The 21947-nt window shown below is 50.5% G+C and overlaps 1 protein-coding gene across 1 annotated transcript in view; it reads left to right on the top strand.

Annotated features, from left to right (window-relative positions):
• LOC142243229 (uncharacterized) overlaps positions 1-21947 on the top strand; it is a 117256-nt gene that overhangs the window by 11322 nt on the left and 83987 nt on the right. The window contains exon 4 of the mRNA XM_075314905.1: positions 1517-1653. Within this exon, the coding sequence (XP_075171020.1) occupies positions 1543-1653 (111 nt within the window). The 5' untranslated portion in view covers positions 1517-1542. The remainder of the gene's footprint in view (positions 1-1516; positions 1654-21947) is intronic.

Raw genomic sequence — 21947 nt, 5'->3', positions numbered from 1 at the left:
TTTAGTCATGCGCACTAAAAAGGCGGGTGTACACGTTCTGCCTTCAAACTGAAGTACTATGCATGACCGGAAGTCCGGGGTCATGCACACTGAGTCGAAATCCAGTGTTGGACATAATGGCGGCGAAGAGGTGAGTGAGATCATCCTCTGACGCTGCACATTCATTAACATGTTAGTACGCCCCTGTGGCCGTGCTAACATGCTAATGGAGACAACTAGCCAGGGGAACTAACACCCAGGGGACTAATCTCTCTGCTCATTAGCATACGGTAAAAGATCATTAGACATACTTTTTCTAAAGATCTATCTATGCTAGTGTATACAGGGACCAGAACTGCTCGTGGTTCTCAGTGCATATTACACCTGACAGGTTCCCTTTAATTACCTGTGTTGCTACTTTGTGTGCATCTCCATTTGGTCTCTGTGACCTTCTTATGCAATCTCTTCCTTCTTCCTCTTCTGTCAACTCTGCCCCTCGTCTGGGTTCTGGATTTGGATGAAATTCTCTTACTTCTGGGTAGGACACTGGTACAGATAGATATTGTCCAACCTCCTCTTAAGACAAGGGAGTTATCTGTCACGTTCTGTCCAAAACTGGAGCCCTGAAGTAGAGCGGATTAGATGAAACAAAAGAGGAAGGAGAAAGAAAATAACAGAGGCTCATGTGACAAAACTGCAAATATATTAAAAAAAGACTAGCATGGTCTAGTTAAGACCTATGTTGCCGGTTCAAGAGTTGTGACCAACCATTTTATTTACGTTTAAGTTTTGTTTTATACAAGTTCATTGGTATCATACACTTTTATTTTTCTTCATTTTTGTATTTTATAAAGTAGAACATTATATAACACCTATCCAAAGAGCATTAACCCTATCAGAAAATAAAGTATATTATCTTTATTAAACAATAAATGTGAATTCAAATGGATACATAATAAAAGACAAATATAGAAAGTATTCAGTACTGATTTCTCAGAAAACTTGTGGAAAACACTGAACCCTGCACATATGAAAATGAATTACATATGGTATCAATCACACCATACAGAAACCACACATGTATAGATGTAACAGCAAATATCACAGTCAGTCCACTAAACCCTCTACTGTCAGTGTTGCTAATGATCAAACCTGGCCTAAATAATAAACAGTGTATGAGTAACTAAAAAAAAAGGGAGCCCCTGATGAAGCATGCTGTGTGAAACGTGAGTTGTACATTGTGGACATCTTTACATTCCGCTGCAGCCTATAACACTTGCTCATACTGGATATCCTTTATCTGTCTCCATTGGGCTGTGATTTGTTTTTCATTACTGCCAGCACCTAGTCTTTGGGTAGGTGTTATATCATGATATTGTGCATGAGACCACTATTGAACTTTATTGATGTTGTAAACTGGAGCATTGCAACAAAAATAAAAGAAAAACCATAATGTCCTTAGATTGTGTGTAATAATTTCATAATTAGGGTCTATATTTATGCGACTACACACTTTTGTCATTTTATATTTTTTTAGGCCTTCAGTATGTTGAGGATATTAAAATGTTGGACTCTGATACGAACATTGTAAAGTGTAACTTGTGCAATGTAAAGGGGAACATGTCTAGTATGAAGTCACACCTTGTTGGAATAAATCACATTAAACTCTATATCGTAAGTATTTTATATATTTGTAAGTTCATTACTTTGCTCAAATTTAAAGTTGCAAGAAAAGTTCTTCTGTACTTGCATAGATTTCTGCATTGATCATTAATTGAGCACCTTCCCTTGACAGGTTGGTATTTTGTGCGTAAGGCTATGTGCACACGCGGTGTTCTAGCTTGACAAAAACTGCAGCGTTTTGACAACTGTAAACACTGCGTTTGACAAAAAAATGCATCCAAAAAGCATGCATTTGGGATGCGTTTTGGATGCATTTTTGACAGTGCGGTCCCACTTAGCTCTGCTACATCCCCTTAGAGCATGGCTGGCTGCGAGACAGAGCCGCGTGATCAGAATTAACTTGGATGAACTTGACCCGATTTCATTGTCATACCCCGGCTCTGTCTGTGTGCCGCTACCTGATTTGCGGTCACCGATGAAGGACTCACTGGTGACCGCAAATCCCCTGAGTGACTTAAGTGAGCCGCGCAATCAGCTGTGTTGGTTACCCACGGCCAGCTGGAGTCCTCCACCCGAGACCACAAATCACTTGAGTGAGGGCACCGCTGACCGCGCAGCTCACTTCAGTCACTCGGGCGACTTGCTGTCACAGTTGGAGGATCCAGCGGTGGCCGCGGGTAACCTGAGTGACGTCACTGCTAATAGCGCGACTCACTTCAGTTGCTCCGTGGAGCTGATAGAGAGCGGTCGTGGTTTGTGGCCACTCGCTGTCAGCTTCCGATTTAGCAGAGCTGAAAACGTTATGGGACCTCATGTGGATTACATTGGACTTGAAGGGGTGTTTGGGGATAAAGTGGTGAAAAAGGGTGTGTTTCTTTTTTTTTCTTTTTGTCTTATATTCCAAATAAAGGATTTTTCTTTATCGCTTCATTGGGTGACACAGAGACCATGGGTTGTATGCTGCTGCCACTAGGAGGCGACACTAAGCAAAAAAAGGTAAACTCCTCCTATGCAGTATACACCCACCAACTGGCAATCATTCCTCAGTTTAAGCTTGGTGTCCATAGGAGGTGGACACACTTGGGGCTGCTCTCAGCCCCCCAGGTTTGTATTTTTAATATTTCTCTTTTTCTCTTACAGACACAGCTCGTCGGGCGACAGGGTGTAATCGCTCACCCTGCTCTCCCCCCTAGAGACCGGTCGCACGGAAGTGGGGTCCGTCCGCCACTTCCGTTGTCTTCCGTGTCTGTCTGGCAGGACCCTACCCCCCCCTAACACTTTCAAGACGGTTTGGGGGGCATCCGCACAGAGGGACAGGCAGATGGTCCTTGCCCCCCTCCCCCTGCACGCTCGCCTTCTACAGCCGGCCTGATCAGGGAGGGGAGACGAAAATCATACAGGTTTCCTACGGTCACCCGTTTGAGGATCAGGATGACCGATGCCCTTCTCCCTATATCCATTCCAGGATCAAGGAGGGACTATCAGCCGTCGGGACAGGTACCCTTCCGTTCCCCGGGCCATGGGGGGCTCCGTTTAAAAAAAAAAAAAAAAAGATATATCCATGAAATTAATATCTCCTTACCCTGGGTCAGCTCCCCTCCATGCAGGCTGTGCGCACGCCCTTCTTCCACAGTCCCGGCCCCATCCTCGGCGCTGCCCACCGATTCCTCCTGCGGCCTCACTTCTAATTTAGTCCCCGTCTTCTCCCTGGCCTAGCTCCCATCCGGGTCACGCCCCCTCCCGGCCAGCCTATCGCGCAAGTCCTCGCTCCCCAGCAGGCCCGCCCGCTCCAGCAGCCAGTTACAGCAGGCCTCTCTGCGCGCCCTTTCCAGCCAATCACGGGCGCTCTCCCTCTCGGCCGTCCCTGAGCCAATCCCTGCAGGCATATCTCTGCAGCGCGCCAGTTTTGCGCGCTCTTTTCCGGCCCCTCCCCCTGTCCGGGTGCTCTCAGCCTCTCCAGCGCCATCGCAGCTACCTGCTGCTACTCTGTGCAGCGGCAGCGTCCCACGTACAGCCACCGGCCTCATACCACTGCAGTTCCCCGGAGCCCCCACCTCTGCTCCCTCTGCCTGCAGTCTGACACACCAGCGGGACACAGCGCCAGCAGAACACAGGACACCAGAACCTGGGTAAGCCCTGCCACTGGGAGGCAGCTCCTTCCCCAGTACCCCATCCACCTGGCATCCTCCGGTCTGTTCTCTCGCTTTCTCTCGCTCTCTCTCGGTCTCTCGCTCTCTCTCGGTCTCTCGCGCTCTCTCTCTCGCGCTCTCTCTCTCGCGCTCTCTCTCTCTCGCGCTCTCTCTCTCTCGCGCTCTCTCTCTCTCGCGCTCTCTCTCTCTCGCGCTCTCTCTCTCTCGCGCTCTCTCTCTCTCGCGCTCTCTCTCTCTCGCGCTCTCTCTCTCTCGCGCTCTCTCTCTCTCGCGCTCTCTCTCTCTCGCGCTCTCTCTCTCTCGCGCTCTCTCTCTCTCGCGCTCTCTCTCTCGCGCTCTCTCTCTCGCGCTCTCTCTCTCGCGCGCTCTCTCTCTCTCGCGCGCTCTCTCTCTCTCGCGCGCTCTCTCTCTCTCGCGCTCTCTCTCTCTCTCGCGCGCTCTCTCTCTCTCGCGCTCTCTCTCTCTCTCTCGCGCGCTCTCTCTCTCTCGCGCGCTCTCTGTTCTCGCTCGCTCTCTTCTCGCTCGCTCGCTCGCTCTCTTCTCGCTCGCTCGCTCGCTCTCTTCTCGCTCGCTCGCTCGCTCTCTTCTCGCTCGCTCGCTCGCTCTCTTCTCGCTCTCTCGCTCGGTCTCTTCTCGCTCTCTCGCTCGGTCTCTTCTCGCTCTCTCGCTCGGTCTCTTCTCGCTCTCTCGCTCGGTCTCTTCTCGCTCTCTCGCTCGGTCTCTTCTCGCTCTCTCGCTCGGTCTCTTCTCGCTCTCTCGCTCGGTCTCTTCTCGCTCTCTCGCTCTCTCTCTTCTCGCTCTCTCGCTCTCTCTCTTCTCGCTCTCTCGCTCGGTCTCTTCTCGGTCTCTCGCTCGGTCTCTTCTCGGTCTCTCGCTCGGTCTCTTCTCGGTCTCTCGCTCGGTCTCTTCTCGGTCTCTCGCTCTCTCTCTTCTCGGTCTCTCGCTCTCTCTCTTCTCGGTCTCTCGCTCTCTCTCTTCTCGGTCTCTCGCTCTCTCTCTTCTCGGTCTCTCGCTCTCTCTCTTCTCGGTCTCTCGCTCTCTCTCTTCTCGGTCTCTCGCTCTCTCTCTTCTCGGTCTCTCGCTCTCTCTCTTCTCGGTCTCTCGCTCTTCCTTTCTGTCCCATGTCCAGCACAAGAGCCTCCCGCTCTCAGCCCCAGGCCATAGTCCTACACTTCACCTGCACTTCTTGTTTTAAGAAGTTTCCCTCAGGGCAGTCCTCTCCCTTCTCCCAAGTCTGCAGCACCCCCAGCATGACTACTACGGAGCCCCCCACACCTGAGTGGGCTGCAGTTCTCTCGCAGTCTGTGGACAACCTAACTAAGGTATCTCAAACCTTGGTTTCAGCCCTAGAGTGTCTGCCCGCCTCCACCTCTGGAGCCCCCCCGGTGGCCCAGAGCGAGTCTGAGCCCGCAGCGCTACTTGCCCGGCAGGGCAGGACGCACAAGAGGTCTAGGAAGCGGTCCTTCTCGGGATCGTCTTCCAGCTCTCCTAACCCCTCCACGGCCTCCAGAGCGGTACACTCTCCCTCTCCTACCTCATCTGCGGCAGCACCGGATTCGGACCAGGACCCTGATTCGGACTCCGATCTGGACTCTGAACATATCTCCAAGCTGAGCAGCATGATGGACAGTCTGGTTATTGCCGTCAACCAGACCCTAGAGGTAAAGGATGTAGATCCGACCCCTGCCAGTCAGTCGGTTCCTTTCAAAAGGGCCAAGAAACCGCCAAGGGTCTTTGGCAACCATAGGGAATTTGAGGACATTTTTTCTAGACAGTGGGAACATTCCGACAAGCGTTTCCAGAAGCGCAAGCGGGCACAGATCCTTTAGCCATTTGCACCGGAACTTCTTCAGAAGTGGTCAGCGTCTCCTTCAGTGGATCCTCCAATCTCCCGACTTTCATCTAGTACCACCTTACCACTCTCTGATGCTGCCTCCCTTAAAGACCCCTCTGACAGGACCATAGAATCCCTAGCCAAGTCGGCCTTTGAAGCCTCCGGTTCTGCCATCTGTCCAGCCTTTGCATCCACCTGGGTCTCCAAGGCTATCTCCGCCTGGGCAAAGCTACTCCGACGCGGTATCCCGGCTGAGGCTCCCGGCCCTGAGCTGGCAGATCAGATCGCCCATGCCGGAAAGTATCTAGTTACTGCGTCCCTCGACTCCGCTGCGTCAGCAGCTCTGGCAGCCGGTAACATTGACGCAATCCGCAGAGCCTTGTGGCTTAAGGCGTGGAACGCGGACTCAGCATCCAAAAAGTCCCTCACCAGTCTCCCCTTTTTCGGGGCCAGACTCTTCGGTGAAAAACTGGACAAGATCATTTCTGAGGCAACGGGGGGTAAGAGTACCTTCCTTCCTCAGCGAAAGGTCCCTCGAGCCCCTCCCAAACGACGGGCTTTTCCCTTTCGTCCCTTTCGCCAATTTGCTGCCAACAGCAGCACCCGTCGAGAGCTTTCGCCAGCACGTCAACAGACGGAAGCCCTCCCTTAAAGCAACCCCCTCCTGGCGTTCCCGTGGACAGCAGTCCATGACATCCAGCTCCAGATCCAACAGATTCTCCTCCGCATGACTGGGCTCCCATTCCCGGATTCTCATGCAGGGTCGGCGGTCGCCTCCGACTGTTCAGAAGCGTGTGGCTTTCCGTGATAGGCGATGCCTGGGTCTGAGACGTCGTCTGTCACGGCTACAAGATAGTTTTCTTCACTCCCACATCCACGCTTCGTCAAGTCTCGACCCTCCAAGGATCCCTCCCTCACCAGGGGTTTCTTCGCGGCCATCCAGTCCATGCGAGATTCTGGGGTCATCACCCCCATCCCCTCTCAAGAACGGTTTCGGGGTTTTTATTCAAGCCTTTTTGTTGTTCCAAAGAAGAATGGTACCGTCCGCCCCATTCTGGACCTGAAGCGGTTCAACAAGCGTGTCCGTCTTTGTCATTTCCACATAGTCTTTACGCTCAGTGATTGCATCCATGGAACCCCGGGGAGTTATTTTCTTCGGTGGATATTCAGGATGCCTATCTTCACATTCCGATCTTCCCAGCTCATCAGAGATTCTTACGCTTCGCTGTTCAAGATCAACACTTTCAATGCACCGCTCTCCCATTCGGGCTCTCAACGGCTCCCAGAGTCTTCACCAAGATAATGGCAACCGTCATGGCTATTCTTCGGACTCGGGGAATCCTAGCCATCCCGTACCTGGACGACATTTTAATCAAAGCTCCCTCGGCATCGGAGTGTCGCGAAAGTCTCAGCATCACCCTGGATACTCTAACCCGCCTCGGCTGGTTGATCAACAGACCAAAGTCATCTCTGATCCCGGCACAACGCATCTCATTCCTTGGCATGGTCTTCGACACTGCACTGGCGAAGGTTCTCCTGCCCAAGGACAAGCACTCGGCTATTCTCAGGGGAATTTGGAACCTCCAACGCCCTCCCCATTGCTCTCTCCGGTATTGCATGAGCATTCTCGGGAAAATGGTGGCGGCAATAGAAGCAGTGCCCTACAGTCAATTCCATACACGTCCTCTTCAGGGTCTCCTTCTATCAAGATGGGACAAGGCCCTTCACTCCCTGGATCGCCCAGTCGCGCTCCCTCCACGAGTCAGAGAGTCACTGGAATGGTGGAAACGCTCCCCCCTCATCCTCCAAGGGAGATCATTTCTTCCTCTTCGATGGAAGGTCATTACGACAGACGCCAGTCTACTAGGCTGGGGAGCCACATTCCAAGACCTTACGGTTCAAGGTCGCTGGACCGAGCCGGAAACGACCCTTCCCATAAACATTCTGGAGCTCAGGTCGGTCCGATTGGCTCTCCTACACTGGGAGACCCTGCTCCTCGGACACCCAATTAGGGTACAGTCCGACAATGCGACAACTGTGGCCTACATAAACCACCAAGGCGGAACACGCAGCCGAGCAGCAATGGAGGTGTCTCAGATCCTCTACTGGGCCGAACAGAACATCCCAGCGATCTCAGCCGTCCACATTCCGGGAGTGGACAATTGGGCCGCCGACTTCCTCAGCCGAGAAGGCTTCGACGCGGGAGAGTGGTCCCTCAATCCCAGCATCTTCCAGCAGATCTGCTTCAGGTGGGGGACCCCCGACGTGGACCTCTTGGCCTCCAGGTGGAACCACAAGGTGCCCCAGTTCGTGTCCAGAGCAAGAGATCCGCTGGCGGTCGCAACGGACGCCCTAGTGATCCCCTGGTCGCAGTTCTCTCTTCCGTACCTCTTCCCCCCCCGCTTCCGTTCATCCCCAGATTAATCAAGAAGATCAAATCAGAAGGAGTCCCGGTTATTCTCGTGGCCCCGTCGTCCATGGTATGCAGAACTCATGCACCTTCTCGCCGACGTCCTGTGGAGACTACCAGAGATCCCGAACCTTCTCACTCAGGGAGCATTCCTCCACCAGAATTCACAGCTGCTCAATTTAACGGCATGGCTGTTGAAGCCGCAGTACTAACTTCCTTGGAATTCTCAGAAAGGGTCGTCCAAACAATGATTAGAGCACGGAAACTCTCCTCCTCCCGCATCTACCACCGTACGTGGAAGGCCTACTTCCGCTGGTGTGAAGCTAACCAGGTCGCAGCCATGACCTTCTCCTTACCAGTTCTGCTGTCTTTCCAGCAGTCTGGTCTGGTTCGGGGTTGGCACTCAGCTCTCTTAAGGGTCAGGTGTCTGCTCTTTCCATTCTCTTCCAGAAGAGGATTGCCTCTCGCTCACAGGTTCGCACATTCATTCAAGGGGCCGCTCATTCTGTTCCCCCCCCCCCGTCCAGCCTCCAGTGGAGCCTTGGGACCTCAACTTAGTCCTGTCCGTTCTTCAGCATTCCCCCTTTGAACCTATTCAGGAGGTGTCTCTAATGTTCCTTTCTTGGAAGTCGCCTTCTTAGTTGCCATCACGTCAATCAGGCGTGTATCTGAATTAGGGCGAGCGGCAAGAAAGCGCCGCTATCTCGTCTTCCACCAGGATAAGGTAGTTCTTCAGCCGGTACCGTCCTTTTCTTCCGAAGGTGGTCTCCTCTTTCCACCTTAACGAAGACATTGTTCTTCCCTCCTTTTGCCCGAACCCGTCTCACCTTCGTGAGATTCTTCTCCACAAGCTGGACTTGGTCAGAGCCCTCCGCCTGTACATTTCCAGGACGTCTCATTTCAGAAGGTCAGATTCTCTATTCGTGCTTCCATCCGGTCCATGCAGAGGCCTCCCCGCTTCAAAGTCCTCCATTGCGCGATGGATCCGTTCTGCCGTACCAGAAGCCTACCGGGTAAGGGGCAGAGCGCGCCCACTCAGGATTACGGCCCATTCCACCAGGGCGGTGGGAGCCTCTTGGGCGGTCCGTCACCATGCTCCAGCGTTGCAGCTTTGCAAGGCTGCAACCTGGTCCTCGCTCCACACTTTCACGAAGTTCTACAGGGTTCACACTTTCGCATCCTCTGATGCGAGCCTCGGTAGACGCGTTCTGCAGGCTGCAGTGGACCGAGGTCAGCCCTGAGAGTAACGATAGACCCACCCGTGGGACTGCTTTAGGACGTCCCATGGTCTCTGTGTCCCCCAATGAAGCGATAAAGAAAAGTAGATTTTGGGTACTCACCGTAATATCTTTCTTGGAGCCTTCATTGGGGTACACAGCACCCGCCCTTGTGTTGGATACATGTTACTGTTCAATGTTGATTCTAATGTTCACTTCTGTAAGATTGTTCGTTCTTTGTTGTCTCCTATTGCTTTCTCACTAACTGAGGAATGATTGCCAGTTGGTGGGTGTATACTGCATAGGAGGAGTTTACCTTTTTTTGCTTAGTGTCGCCTCCTAGTGGTAGCAGCATACAACCCATGGTCTCTGTGTCCCCCAATGAAGGCTCCAAGAAAGTGATTTTATGGTGAGTACCCAAAATCTACTTTTTGGGTGTATGTGTTTTATTTTCTTTAACTTACAGGTTAATCATTGGGGGTGTCTCATAGACCCCCTAGGACTTAGTGGCAGCTATGGGCTGCCATTAACTCCTTATTACCCCAATTGCCACCGCACCAGGGCAATTCAGGATGAGCCGTGTAGAGTCCCCGGGACTGTCGCATCTAATGGAATCAGCAATTCCGGGTGGCTGCTGGCTCATATTTTTAGGCTGGGGGACTCCCGATAACGTGGGGCTCTCTATCCTGAGAATACCAGCCTTCCGCCGTGTGGCTTTATCTTGGCTAGTATCAAAATTGGGTGGAACCGCACATCAGGGTTTTTTTTTATTATTATTTATTTATTTCTTTGTCGCTCCATTGGGAGACCCAGACAATTGGGTGTATAGCTTCTGCCTCCGGAGGCCACACAAAGTATTACACTTAAAAGTGTAAACCCCTCCCCTCTGCCTATACACCCCCCCGTGCATCACGGGCTCCTCAGTTTTTTTATGCTTTGTGTTGAAGGAGGCACACATGCACGCAAGCTCCACATTTTAGTCAGCAGCAGCTGCTGACTTTCTCGGATGGAAGAAAAGAGGGCCCATAACAGGGCCCCCGGCATGCTCCCTTCTCACCCCACTCTGGTCGGCGGTGCTGTTAAGGTTGAGGTACCCATTGCGGGTACAAAGGCTGGAGCCACATGCTGTTTTCCTTCCCCATCCCTTAGGGGCTCTGGGTGAAGTGGGATCCTAACCGGTCACCATGCACTGGGACCGTGCTCCCTCCGCAGCCCCTGAGGGAATCTGACGGACAGGAGACCGGGTATCGTCAGGGACAGGCCCTGCTCCTCTGAGGTACTCTGTGTCCCCTTGGGGACGGCGCATAGGGCGCCTGTGTAACGGACGCTGCAGCACCTGCCGGGTGTTTTGCGTCGCCGGGACTACCGCGCCGACCGCGCTTGTTTGCCGGCCGCGCTAATAAATTTAGTCCCCGGCTTTTGCGGCCTAGTACCGCAAACTCCCGCCCCCGGGCCTGCCAGTCAGGGGTGAGGGCGGGACGCTAGACTACATGTCAGCGGTGAGGGCTGGAGCATACAGAGGTATCCTCCTCCCCCCTCACTGAGCACTGCAGGGCACCAGATTCCCGCACTTTCTGAGGCACGCCCACGGCTCCCTCCTCCTCTCAGAACGCTGGCAGCCATTCCTATGAGCACTTCTGACGCTGGAGAACTTCAGAGGGGAGACAACACCGAGCTCCACAGCTCTGGGAGGCCCAGGCAGGGAATCTGGTGGTCACACAACCGCTGAGGGCGGTCGGTAAGCCGCACCTGTTACTAGGTGCTGGCCCCCCTGGGTGCCGAAGTGTATATTTATATGCTTATATTGTATACATTTACTCTGTACGGCCGCACTATTTGCTTTTGGCTATATACCCTCACTGATTGCTCTAAGAGGAGACAACAGCATGTCGTCCGCAAAAAGCAAGGGTGCCAAGGCACAGGCTTATTTTGCAACCTGTACCTCATGTGCGGCTATGCTACCTGCAGGTTCCACCTACCCTCATTGTGTGCAATGCTCGGCCCCTGTGACACTCACTCAGCCGGAGCCTCAGCCACTGGTGGGACCCTCGGCCCAGGGGGAACCTCCTGCTGCCACTGTCCAGGTGACAGGGACAGAGTTTGCAGTGATGGCTGATAAACTTTCTGAGTCAATTTCTCAATCCATGGCCCAGTCTATGGATAGATTGTCTGCTAAGATACTAGAAGCTTTGCAGTCCAGACCGGTAACACAGGCCCCAGGCACTGTTGAATCATTGCCCTCAGACCCCCCTCGGTCGGCGCAGCAAAATGCTCCTGGGGCGACTCATAGGTCCCACGGTGAGGACTCCGACACGAACCGCAGTCCCAGACCGGCTAAGCGGGCTCGCTGGGAGATTCCCTCGACTTCATCACACTGCTCAGGGTCTCAGCATGAGGACTCTCTGGAGGATGAAGAGGAGGTGGCAGATCAGGGGTCTGATCATGACGCCGCTCTCAACCTTGATACACCTGAAGGGGACGCCATAGTAAACGACCTCATAGCGTCCATCAATCAGGTGTTAGAACTTTCTCCTCCAACTCCTCCGATTGAGGAGTCAGCTTCTCAGCAGGAGAAATTCCAATTCAGGTTTCCCAAACGTACACGGAGTGCGTTTCTTGATCACTCCAACTTCAGAGATACAGTCCAGAAACACCGAGCTTTTCCGGATAAGCGCTTTACTAAGCGCCTTAATGACACACGTTACCCCTTCCCCCCTGACGTAGTTAAGGGTTGGGCTCAGTGTCCCAAGGTGGATCCTCCAGTCTCTAGACTGGCGGCTAGATCCATAGTTGCAGTGGCAGATGCTTCATCGCTCAAGGATGCCACTGACAGGCAGATAGAGCTCCTGATGAAATCCATCTATGAAGCTATAGGCGCGTCTTTTGCTCCGGCATTCGCAGCCGTATGGGCACTACAAGCTATATCAGCTTGTCAGGCTGAGATTAATGCAGTCACACGTGCCTCTACTCCGCAGGTTGTGTCTTTAACCTCTCAGGCGTCGGCTTTTGCATCCTACGCCATGAATGCTGTCCTGGACTCTGCGAGCCGTACGGCGGTAGCTTCCGCCAATTCAGTGGCAGTCCGCAGGGCCATGTGGCTACGTGAATGGAAGGCAGACTCTGCTTCCAAGAAGTTCTTAACCGGTTTGCCATTTTCTGGCGACCGCCTGTTTGGCGAGCAATTGGATGAAATCATTAAACAATCCAAGGGAAAGGACTCGTCCTTACCCCAGTCCAAACCAAACAGACCTCAACAACGGAAGATACAATCGAGGTTTCGGTCCTTTCGGCCCTCAGCCAGGTCTCAATTCTCCTCGTCCAACAGGCCACAGAAGGGCCAGAGGAACTCTGATTCATGGCGGTCTAAGTCACGTCCTAAAAAGTCCGCCGGAGGAACCGCTCCCAAAGCGGCCTCCTCATGACTTTCGGCCTCCCCAAACCGCATCCTCGGTCGGTGGCAGGCTTTCCCGCTTTTGCGACGCCTGGTTGCCACATGTCCAAGACCGATGGGTGAGAGACATTCTGTCTCACGGTTACAGGATAGAGCTCAGCTCTCGTCCTCCGACTCGTTTCTTCAGAACTTCTCCGCCCCCCGAGCGAGCCGATGCTCTTCTTCAGGCGGTGAGCACTCTGAAGGCAGAAGGAGTGGTGATCCCTGTTCCCCTTCAGGAATGGGGTCACGGTTTTTACTCCAACTTGTTTGTGGTGCCAAAAAAGGACGGATCTTTCCGTCCCGTTCTGGACCTCAAACTGCTCAACAGACACGTGAAAACCAGGCGGTTCCGGATGGAATCTCTCCGCTCCGTCATCGCCTCGATGTCCCAAGGAGACTTCCTAGCATCAATCGACATCAGGGATGCTTATCTCCACGTGCCGATTGCACCAGAGCACCAGCGCTTCCTGCGTTTCGCCATCGGGGACGAACACCTTCAGTTCGTGGCACTGCCTTTCGGCCTGGCGACAGCCCCACGGGTCTTCACCAAGGTCATGGCAACAGTGGTAGCAGTCCTACACTCTCAGGGACACTCGGTGATCCCTTACTTAGACGATCTTCTAGTCAAGGCCCCCTCTCGGGTGGCATGCCAACACAGCCTGAACATTGCTCTGGAGACTCTCCAGAGATTCAGGTGGATCATCAATTTCCCAAAGTCAAAATTGACACCTACCCAATCGCTGACATATCTCGGGATGGAGTTTCATACTCTCTCAGCAATAGTGAAACTTCCGCTGGACAAACAGCGTTCACTACAGACAGGGGTGCAATCTCTCCTTCGAGCCCAGTCGCACCCCTTGAGGCGCCTCATGCACTTCCTAGGGAAGATGGTGGCAGCAATGGAGGCAGTTCCATTTGCGCAGTTTCATCTGCGTCCACTTCAATGGGACATTCTCCGCAAATGGGACAGGAGGTCGACGTCCCTCGACAGGAACGTCTCCCTTTCCCGGGCAGCCAAGGCCTCCCTTCAGTGGTGGCTTCTTCCCACCTCTTTGTCGAAGGGGAAATCCTTCCTGCCCCCATCCTGGGCTGTGGTCACGACGGACGCGAGTCTGTCAGGGTGGGGAGCGGTCTTCCTCCACCACAGGGCTCAGGGTACCTGGACTCAGCCAGAGTCCTCCCTTCAGATCAATGTTCTGGAGATAAGGGCAGTGTATCTAGCCCTAAAGGCGTTCCAGCCGTGGCTGGAAGGCAGGCAGATCCGAATTCAGTCAGACAACGCCACGGCGGTGGCATACATCAACCACCAAGGCGGCACACGCAGTCGTCAAGCCTTCCAAGAAGTTCGGCGGATTCTGCTGTGGGTGGAAGCCACAGCCTCCACCATCTCCGCAGTTCACATCCCGGGCGTAGAAAACTGGGAAGCAGACTTTCTCAGTCGCCAGGGCATGGACGCAGGGGAATGGTCTCTTCACCCGGACGTGTTTCAAGAGATCTGTTGCCGCTGGGGAACGCCGGACGTCGACCTAATGGCGTCCCGGCACAACAACAAGGTCCCGGCATTCATGGCACGGTCTCAAGATCACAGAGCTCTGGCGGCAGACGCGTTAGTTCAGGATTGGTCGCAGTTTCGACTGCCCTATGTATTTCCCCCTCTGGCACTGCTGCCCAGAGTGTTACGCAAGATCAGGTCCGACTGCCGCCGCGCCATCCTCATCGCCCCAGACTGGCCGAGGAGGTCGTGGTACCCGGATCTGTGGCATCTCACGGTGGGTCAACCGTGGGCACTACCAGACCGACCAGACTTGCTGTCTCAAGGGCCATTTTTCCATCTGAATTCTGTGGCCCTCAAACTGACTGTGTGGCCATTGAGTCCTGGATCCTAGCGTCTTCAGGGTTATCTCAAGAGGTCATTGCCACTATGAGACAGGCCAGGAAACCAACGTCCGCCAAGATCTACCACAGGACGTGGAGGATCTTCTTATCCTGGTGCTCTGATCAGGGTTTTACTCCCTGGCCATTTGCCTTGCCCACTTTTCTGTCCTTCCTTCAATCCGGAATGGAAAAGGGTTTGTCTCTCGGCTCTCTTAAGGGACAAGTCTCGGCGCTCTCCGTGTTTTTTCAAAAGCGTCTAGCCAGGCTTCCGCAGGTACGTACGTTCCTGCAGGGGGTTTGCCACATAGTCCCTCCTTACAAGCGTCCGCTAGAACCCTGGGATCTGAACAGGGTGCTAACGGCTCTTCAGAAACCACCTTTCGAGCCAATGAGGGATGTTTCTCTTTCACGCCTTTCGCAGAAGGTGGTCTTCCTAGTGGCAGTCACATCACTTCGGAGAGTGTCTGAGCTAGCTGCACTGTCATGCAAAGCCCCCTTCCTTGTGTTTCACCAGGATAAGGTAGTTCTGCGTCCGGTTCCGGAATTTCTCCCTAAGGCGGTATCCCCGTTTCATCTCAATCAGGATATCGCCTTACCTTCTTTTTGTCCTAATCCAGTTCACCAATGTGAAAAGGATTTGCACCTGTTAGATCTTGTGAGAGCACTCAGAATCTACATTTCTCGTACGGCGCCCCTGCGCCGCTCGGATGCGCTCTTTGTCCTTGTCGCTGGCCAGCGTAAAGGGTCGCAGGCTTCCAAGTCAACCTTGGCTCGGTGGATCAAGGAACCGATTCTTGAAGCCTACCGTTCTTCTGGGCTTCCGGTTCCTTCAGGGCTGAAAGCCCATTCTACCAGAGCCGTGGGTGCGTCCTGGGCATTGCGGCACCAGGCTACGGCTCAGCAGGTGTGTCAGGCGGCTACCTGGTCGAGTCTGCACACTTTCCCGAAACACTATCAGGTGCATACCTACGCTTCGGCAGATGCCAGCCTAGGTAGGCGAGTCCTTCAGGCGGCGGTTGCCCACCTGTAGGAAGGGGCCGTTTTACGGCTCTTTTACCGGGGTATTCTTTTACCCACCCAGGGACTGCTTTTGGACGTCCCAATTGTCTGGGTCTCCCAATGGAGCGACAAAGAAGAAGGGAATTTTGTTTACTTACCGTAAATTCCTTTTCTTCTAGCTCCTATTGGGAGACCCAGCACCCGCCCCTGTTCCCTTCGGGCTGTTGTTCTTTTGTGTACACATGTTGTTCATGTTGAATTGTTCTTGGTTCATGGTTTCAGTTCTCCGAACATCCTTCAGATTGAATTTACCTTAGACCAATTTAAGTTTCCTCCTTCCTGCTTTTGCACCAAAACTGAGGAGCCCGTGATGCACGGGGGGGTGTATAGGCAGAGGGGAGGGGTTTACACTTTTAAGTGTAATACTTTGTGTGGCCTCCGGAGGCAGAAGCTATACACCCAATTGTCTGGGTCTCCCAATAGGAGCTAGAAGAAAAGGAATTTACGGTAAGTAAACAAAATTCCCTTCTTTACTGCACGATATAGACCTGCCCACCGGCGGCTGTGATTTGCTGCAGTGAGACAGCTGTCATTCAGCATGGGTGCTCGTCTGAATGCAACCAATCATAGGCGCCGGTGGGCGGGGGAAGCAGTGAATACGAGATGAAATAATGAGCGGCAGGCATTTTCAAAAGCTGGAGAAGCTGCCGGAGCTTTTTGACAGCTGTGCGTCGCTGCGCTGGTGATCGGTGAGTATGAAAGAGAAAGGGAGAGACCCACCGACAGTGACAGAACTACCAACCAACTGACAGAGTGAGAGAGAGACAGATAGAGAGAGAGTCCGACCGACAGACAAAGAGAGAGAGACCGAAAGACCTGCGTTTTTGTTTGTCCAAAAAGCATGCAGAACGTTTTGACACACCTCACTGATTTCAATGGGTGGAAAATGCAACCAAAATGCACTAAAGAAGTGACATGCTGCTTTTTTAAACGCATTGATTTTGTCAAATATTTGGCATCCAAAACACTGCGTTTAAAAAAGCAACGTGCGCATGGAATTTGCTGACTGCTCATAGACTTTGCTGGAGAAGCACAACGCATGCATTTTGATAATGACACGCTGCAGTTTTAACCCTAGAACGCATACCTGGGGCCTCGCAGGCCTGCTAGGTTACTTGTTTTCTATGGTTGATTTCTATGGATGCGCGTTCTAGGGTTAAACGCAGCCAAAACGCAGGAAAAAACGCGGCATGTGCACACAGCCTTAGTCCTGTATTTAAAATCTGACATGTTGCATAATGTAGTAACAATTCAGCCATATTGAAACTTTTTTTTTTTTTTGTAACTCATAGTACTATAAATTAGTGGTAAATTTAGGTTGATATGGGGTTTTTTTTATGACTATCTGAAATTTGACACAATGTTAGCATTGTTCAAATCAAAGTTTGAATGCTGATACCATTAAGTGAGGTAGTCGTTCCACAAAAATAATTATAGGTTAATAAATGTGTCTACTTTATGTTACTATCCTTTTTCAAACGTTAGTTAAGGTGTTAGAAGGGTAAAAATCTAGCTGCAGTTTTAACTTTTCTCAATGAAATTTACATATTTATTCAGTTTTGAAGCAACTCTGTGGAACCTACAAACTGGAATCTATCCCCTCCCCCAAGTAATAACAATTTAAAAACTGCATTTCCAGCTATGAAATTAAAAAATTCAATTTTTCCACTAAAATGTTGCCTAAGGCTATGTGCGCACTTTGCAGTTCAATTCTGCAGCGAAAAAATCACTGCGTGTGCGTCTCAGAACGCAGCTGAAAAAGCTGCGTTCTGAGACGCATTCTGCACAACGCAAAATGCAGACATTCTTGGACAATTCATGCGTTCTGGATGCTTTCTCTGTCATAGACAGAGTCGGAAAAGCATCCAGAACGCACCCATTCGGCTCTGCAGCATCCCAATAGACTTGCAGCAGAGCCGGGTGGGACCGCACTGTCACTGTCATGGCTGGCTGTGGACAGTGTTGCGCGATCAGAATGAACTTGGATGAACTTCACCCGACTTCATTGTGATCGCGCGGCTCGGTGCGTGTGCCGCGACTTGATTTGCGGTCACACGTGAAGGACTCACCTGTGATCGCAAGTCCCCTGAGTGACTGCAGTGAACCGCGTGATCAGCTGTGCTTTCACTCAGGTTACTTGCGGCCACAGCTGCAGTCCTTCACCGGAGAGCGGTGGCCGCGAGTAACCTCAGTGACAGCACAGCTGATCGCGCGACTCACTTCAGTGGCTGCATGGAGCTCACAGGAGCGGCGGTGTTTTACTGCCGTTCCTGTCAGCTTCCGATGTAGCAGAGCTGGAAGCGTCGGGGGACCTTGCCTGGATTACGTCGGACCTGAAGGTGTTTTTGAGGGGTTAATAAAGTGGTGAAAGAGGGTGGTTTTTTTGTCTTTCATTACAAATACATGATTTTTTTGTTGTGTGTGTTTATTTACTTTAACTTACAGGTTCATCATGGAAGGTATCTCGGGGAGACGCCTGCCATGATTAACCTAGGTCTTAGTGGCAGCTATGGGCTGCTGCCATTTACTCCTTATTACCCCGTTTGCCACCGCACCAGGGCAATTCGGGATGAGCCGGTAAAGTCCCGGGACTTTCGCATCTAATGGATGCGGGAATTCCGGGCGGATGCTGGCTGATATTGTTAGGCTGGGGAGTTCCCCATAACGTGGAGCTCCCCATTCTGGAAATACTAGCCTCCAGCCGTATGGCTTTACCCTGGCTGGTATCCAAATGGGGGGGTGGGGACCGCACGTCGGTTTGTTTTTTTTTCCCATTTATTTTTTTTTTAACTGCTCGATATAGACACACCCACCAGCGGATGTTATTGGTTGCAGTGAGACAGCTGTCACTCAGTGTGGGGGCGTGTCTGACTGCAACCAATGATAGGCGCTGGTGGGCAGGGAAAGCAGGGAATACGTGATGGATTGATGAGCGGCCGGCTTTTTCAAAAGAGAAGCCGCCACAGTATGAACGCCCTGGTGATCGTGGATCGGTGAGTATGAGGGGGGGGAGGGAGAGACAGACATGGACAGAGAGAGAAAGACAGGCCGACCGACAGAGAAAGACGAAAGAACTGCCTTTATGTTAAAAAAAAAACATGTGGATCGCAATAATAATGAAATGCAAGCACACTGCTTCACATTTTGGCAGCGATTTTCTACAACTCATTGATTTCAATGGGTGTAGAACGCAGCCAAAATGGCACCTCCTGCTTCTTTGAACGCATGGTTTTTGCCACAAAATATGGAAATTAAACGCTGCGTTTGGAAATGCAAAGTGTGGACAAGAAATCCACATTTTCCGTAGACTTTGCTGTAAAATCAAAACGCATGCATTTTGGCATGAAAACGCAGTTCAAAACAGACCTGAAAAGCAGGTGGAAACGCAAAGTGCGCACATAGCCTTAGACAAAAATATTTCAGTTTTACAAGAGGTTTAGGGGAAAGTGGACCCAACAGCTTGTTGAGCATATTGTTCTGATGATATGACCCAAACATGGTTGTAAACTTAGTGAAGGAAATAATTATTTCATCCTTTGCTGATTTTGTAAGTTTGCACACTCACAAAGACATAGACTATAATTTTAAACCCTTAACGACCCATGACGTACTGGGTACGTCATGGATCGTGTGCCGGTAAGCCACACCCCCTGCCGCCGGCAGGCGGCGGCGATCCGCGCACATATCAGCTGTTCTCAACAGCTGACGTGTGCCTGCTAGCCGCGGCCGGAATCGCTTCCACCCGCGGCCATTAACCCCTTACATTTCGCTGCCAAAATCTTGGCAGCGATATGTATATGGGCGCCGCCATGACAGTCACTTACCCCGCCCCCACCGGAAGTCACGTGACATGATCACGTGACTTTCGGCGGTTGCCATGGTAGCACAGGGTCATGTGATGACGCCTGCAGCTAACATGACTCACTTCCTCTCAATGCCGGAATACAGCCGGCATTGAAAGTGAAGCAGCAAATCTGCAGTTCTCAGCTCTGTAGCTGAGATCTGCAGATAGTGCAGAGCGATCTGATTGCTGATCGCTATAGCCCGCTAGGGGGACTAGTAAAATAAAAAAAAAAGTAAAAAAAAAAAGTTTTAAAAAAATTTAAAAAAAAATAAAAAAACCTAAAAGTTCAAATCACCCCCCTTTCACCCCATTGAAAATTAAAGGGTTAAAAAAATAAAAAATACACACATTTGGTATCGCCACGTTCAGAAATGCCCGATCTATCAAAATATAAAATCAATGAATCTGATCAGTAAACGGCGTAGCGGAAAAAAAATTCCAAACGCCAAAATTATGTTTTTTTGGTCGCCGCAAATTTTGCGCAAAATGCAATAACAGGCGATCAAAACGTAGCATCTGCGCAAAAATGGTACCGTTAAAAACGTCAGGTCGAGACGCAAAAAATAAGCCATCACTGAGCCTCAGATCCTGAAAATAAGAACGCTACGGGTTTTGGAAAATGGCGCAAAACATGCGCCACGTTTTTTGGACAAGCTTGTGAATTTTTTTTAACCCCTTGGATACAAGTAAACCTATACATGTTTGGTGTCTACAAACTCGCACCGACCTGAGGCATCACATAGATACCTCAGTTTTACCATATAGTGAACACAGTGAATAAAATATCCCAAAAACTATTGTACGATCACACTTTTTTTGCAATTTTTCCGCACTTGGAATTTTTTTGCCGTTTTCTAGTACACTATATGGTAAAACTTATGGTTTCATTTAAAAGTACAACTCGTCCCGCAAAAAACAAGCCCTCATATGGCAAGGTTGATGGAAAAATAAAAAAGTTTCGCCTCTCGGAAGAAGGGGAGCAAAAAACAAAAACGCAAAAACGGAAAGTGCCCGGGGGCTAAAGGGGTTAAGGGTAGGTTAATTTTAACAGTGAGAATATCTAAAATAAGATCCAAAAAATAACATTGTTTAAATTATGTAAATTTATTTTCATTTTGCAGAGAGAAATAAGTATTAGATCCCCTACCAACCATTAAGAGTTCTGGCTCCTAAAAACCACTTAGACGCTCCTAATCAACTCTTTACCTACATTAAAGACAGCTATCTTAAATTGTAACCTGTATAAAATTGAGTCCACAGATTCAGTCAGTCAGACTCCAACCTTGTTATTTTCTGGATTTTATTTTGGATATTCTATCTCTCACTGTTAGGTTAATTTTAACCTTAAAATTATAGACTGTTCATGTCTTTGTCAGTTGGCAAAGTTACAAAATCAGCAAGGGATCAAATAATTATTTCCTTCGCTGTATGTCTAGGCATACAATGGGGATCGAAAAGGAAAGAGCGCTATTTGATTTTCAGAGAGGAAATTTGGCCGAATAGATTGTGGATCACAATTTCAGAGCCCTTGAGCTGTCAAAAAAAGTAGACATTTCCCCCCACAAGTGACCCTATTTGGAAACTAAAGCCTTCAAGGAATTCATTTAGGGATGTGAGAAATTTTTAACTTAAAGACGCTTGGCAGAATTTTGTAAGATTGGACCTTGAAAACAAAAAACTGATTCTTTTGCCACTCTAAAAAGTTATTTTTGCTTCAAATTTTTCGTTCTCTCAAGATGTAATAGTAGAACGTGGACGGCATCATTTTTCTAATTTCTTTCGACTGTGGCAATACCCCACATGTGGCTGTACACTACAGATTGAGCACATGGCAACGCTCAGAGTGGAAAGAATACCATTTGACTTTTGGAAGAAAAACTTTGAATAGATTGTGAGCGAAGAGCTCATGAGGTGCCAGAACAGCAAAAAAAAAGAATAAGCACAAGTGAAGTGACCCCATGTTGCACACTTTATTGGTCAAGGAATTCATCTAGATGTGCAATGAGCATTTTGAACCCACGGTTGCTTCACAGAAATGCATAACACTGGGCTGGTGAAATAATATTACATATTTAACACTAAAATTTTATTCTTGCTGCAAGTGTTTTATTTATACAAGGGTTGATAGGTAAAAAGGGATCCCACCATTTGTTACATAATTTTTCCCAAACGCATTGATACCCCATATGTGGTCGGAAACTGTTTGGCCACCCAGCAGAGCTTAGGAGCGCAATTTGACTTTGGAAGTGGAGGTTTTTATGGAATAGTTTGCAAGTGCCACTTGCAGAACCCCTAAGTGCCAGAACAGCAGAAAAACCCCAAAGGTGACCTCATTTTGGAAATTACATCCCTAAATAAATTCATGTACAAATACACTGACTATTTTGGCTCCACGGGTGTTCTCACTCTTTAACATCCACTTCATGCTTTTTTTTTTTTTTTTTTTTTGGGGGGGAGGATTGGAAATATTCCAGTTTACTGCCCAGCTTGTGCTAATGGAGACACACACTCCATAAATTAAGT

The sequence above is a fragment of the Anomaloglossus baeobatrachus genome, chromosome 6, assembly GCF_048569485.1.
Source record: "Anomaloglossus baeobatrachus isolate aAnoBae1 chromosome 6, aAnoBae1.hap1, whole genome shotgun sequence".
NCBI classification, from domain to species: Eukaryota; Metazoa; Chordata; class Amphibia; order Anura; family Aromobatidae; genus Anomaloglossus; species Anomaloglossus baeobatrachus.
The sequence above is the reverse complement of the archived record's forward strand: the minus strand, read 5'-3'. Positions and strand labels throughout refer to the sequence as shown.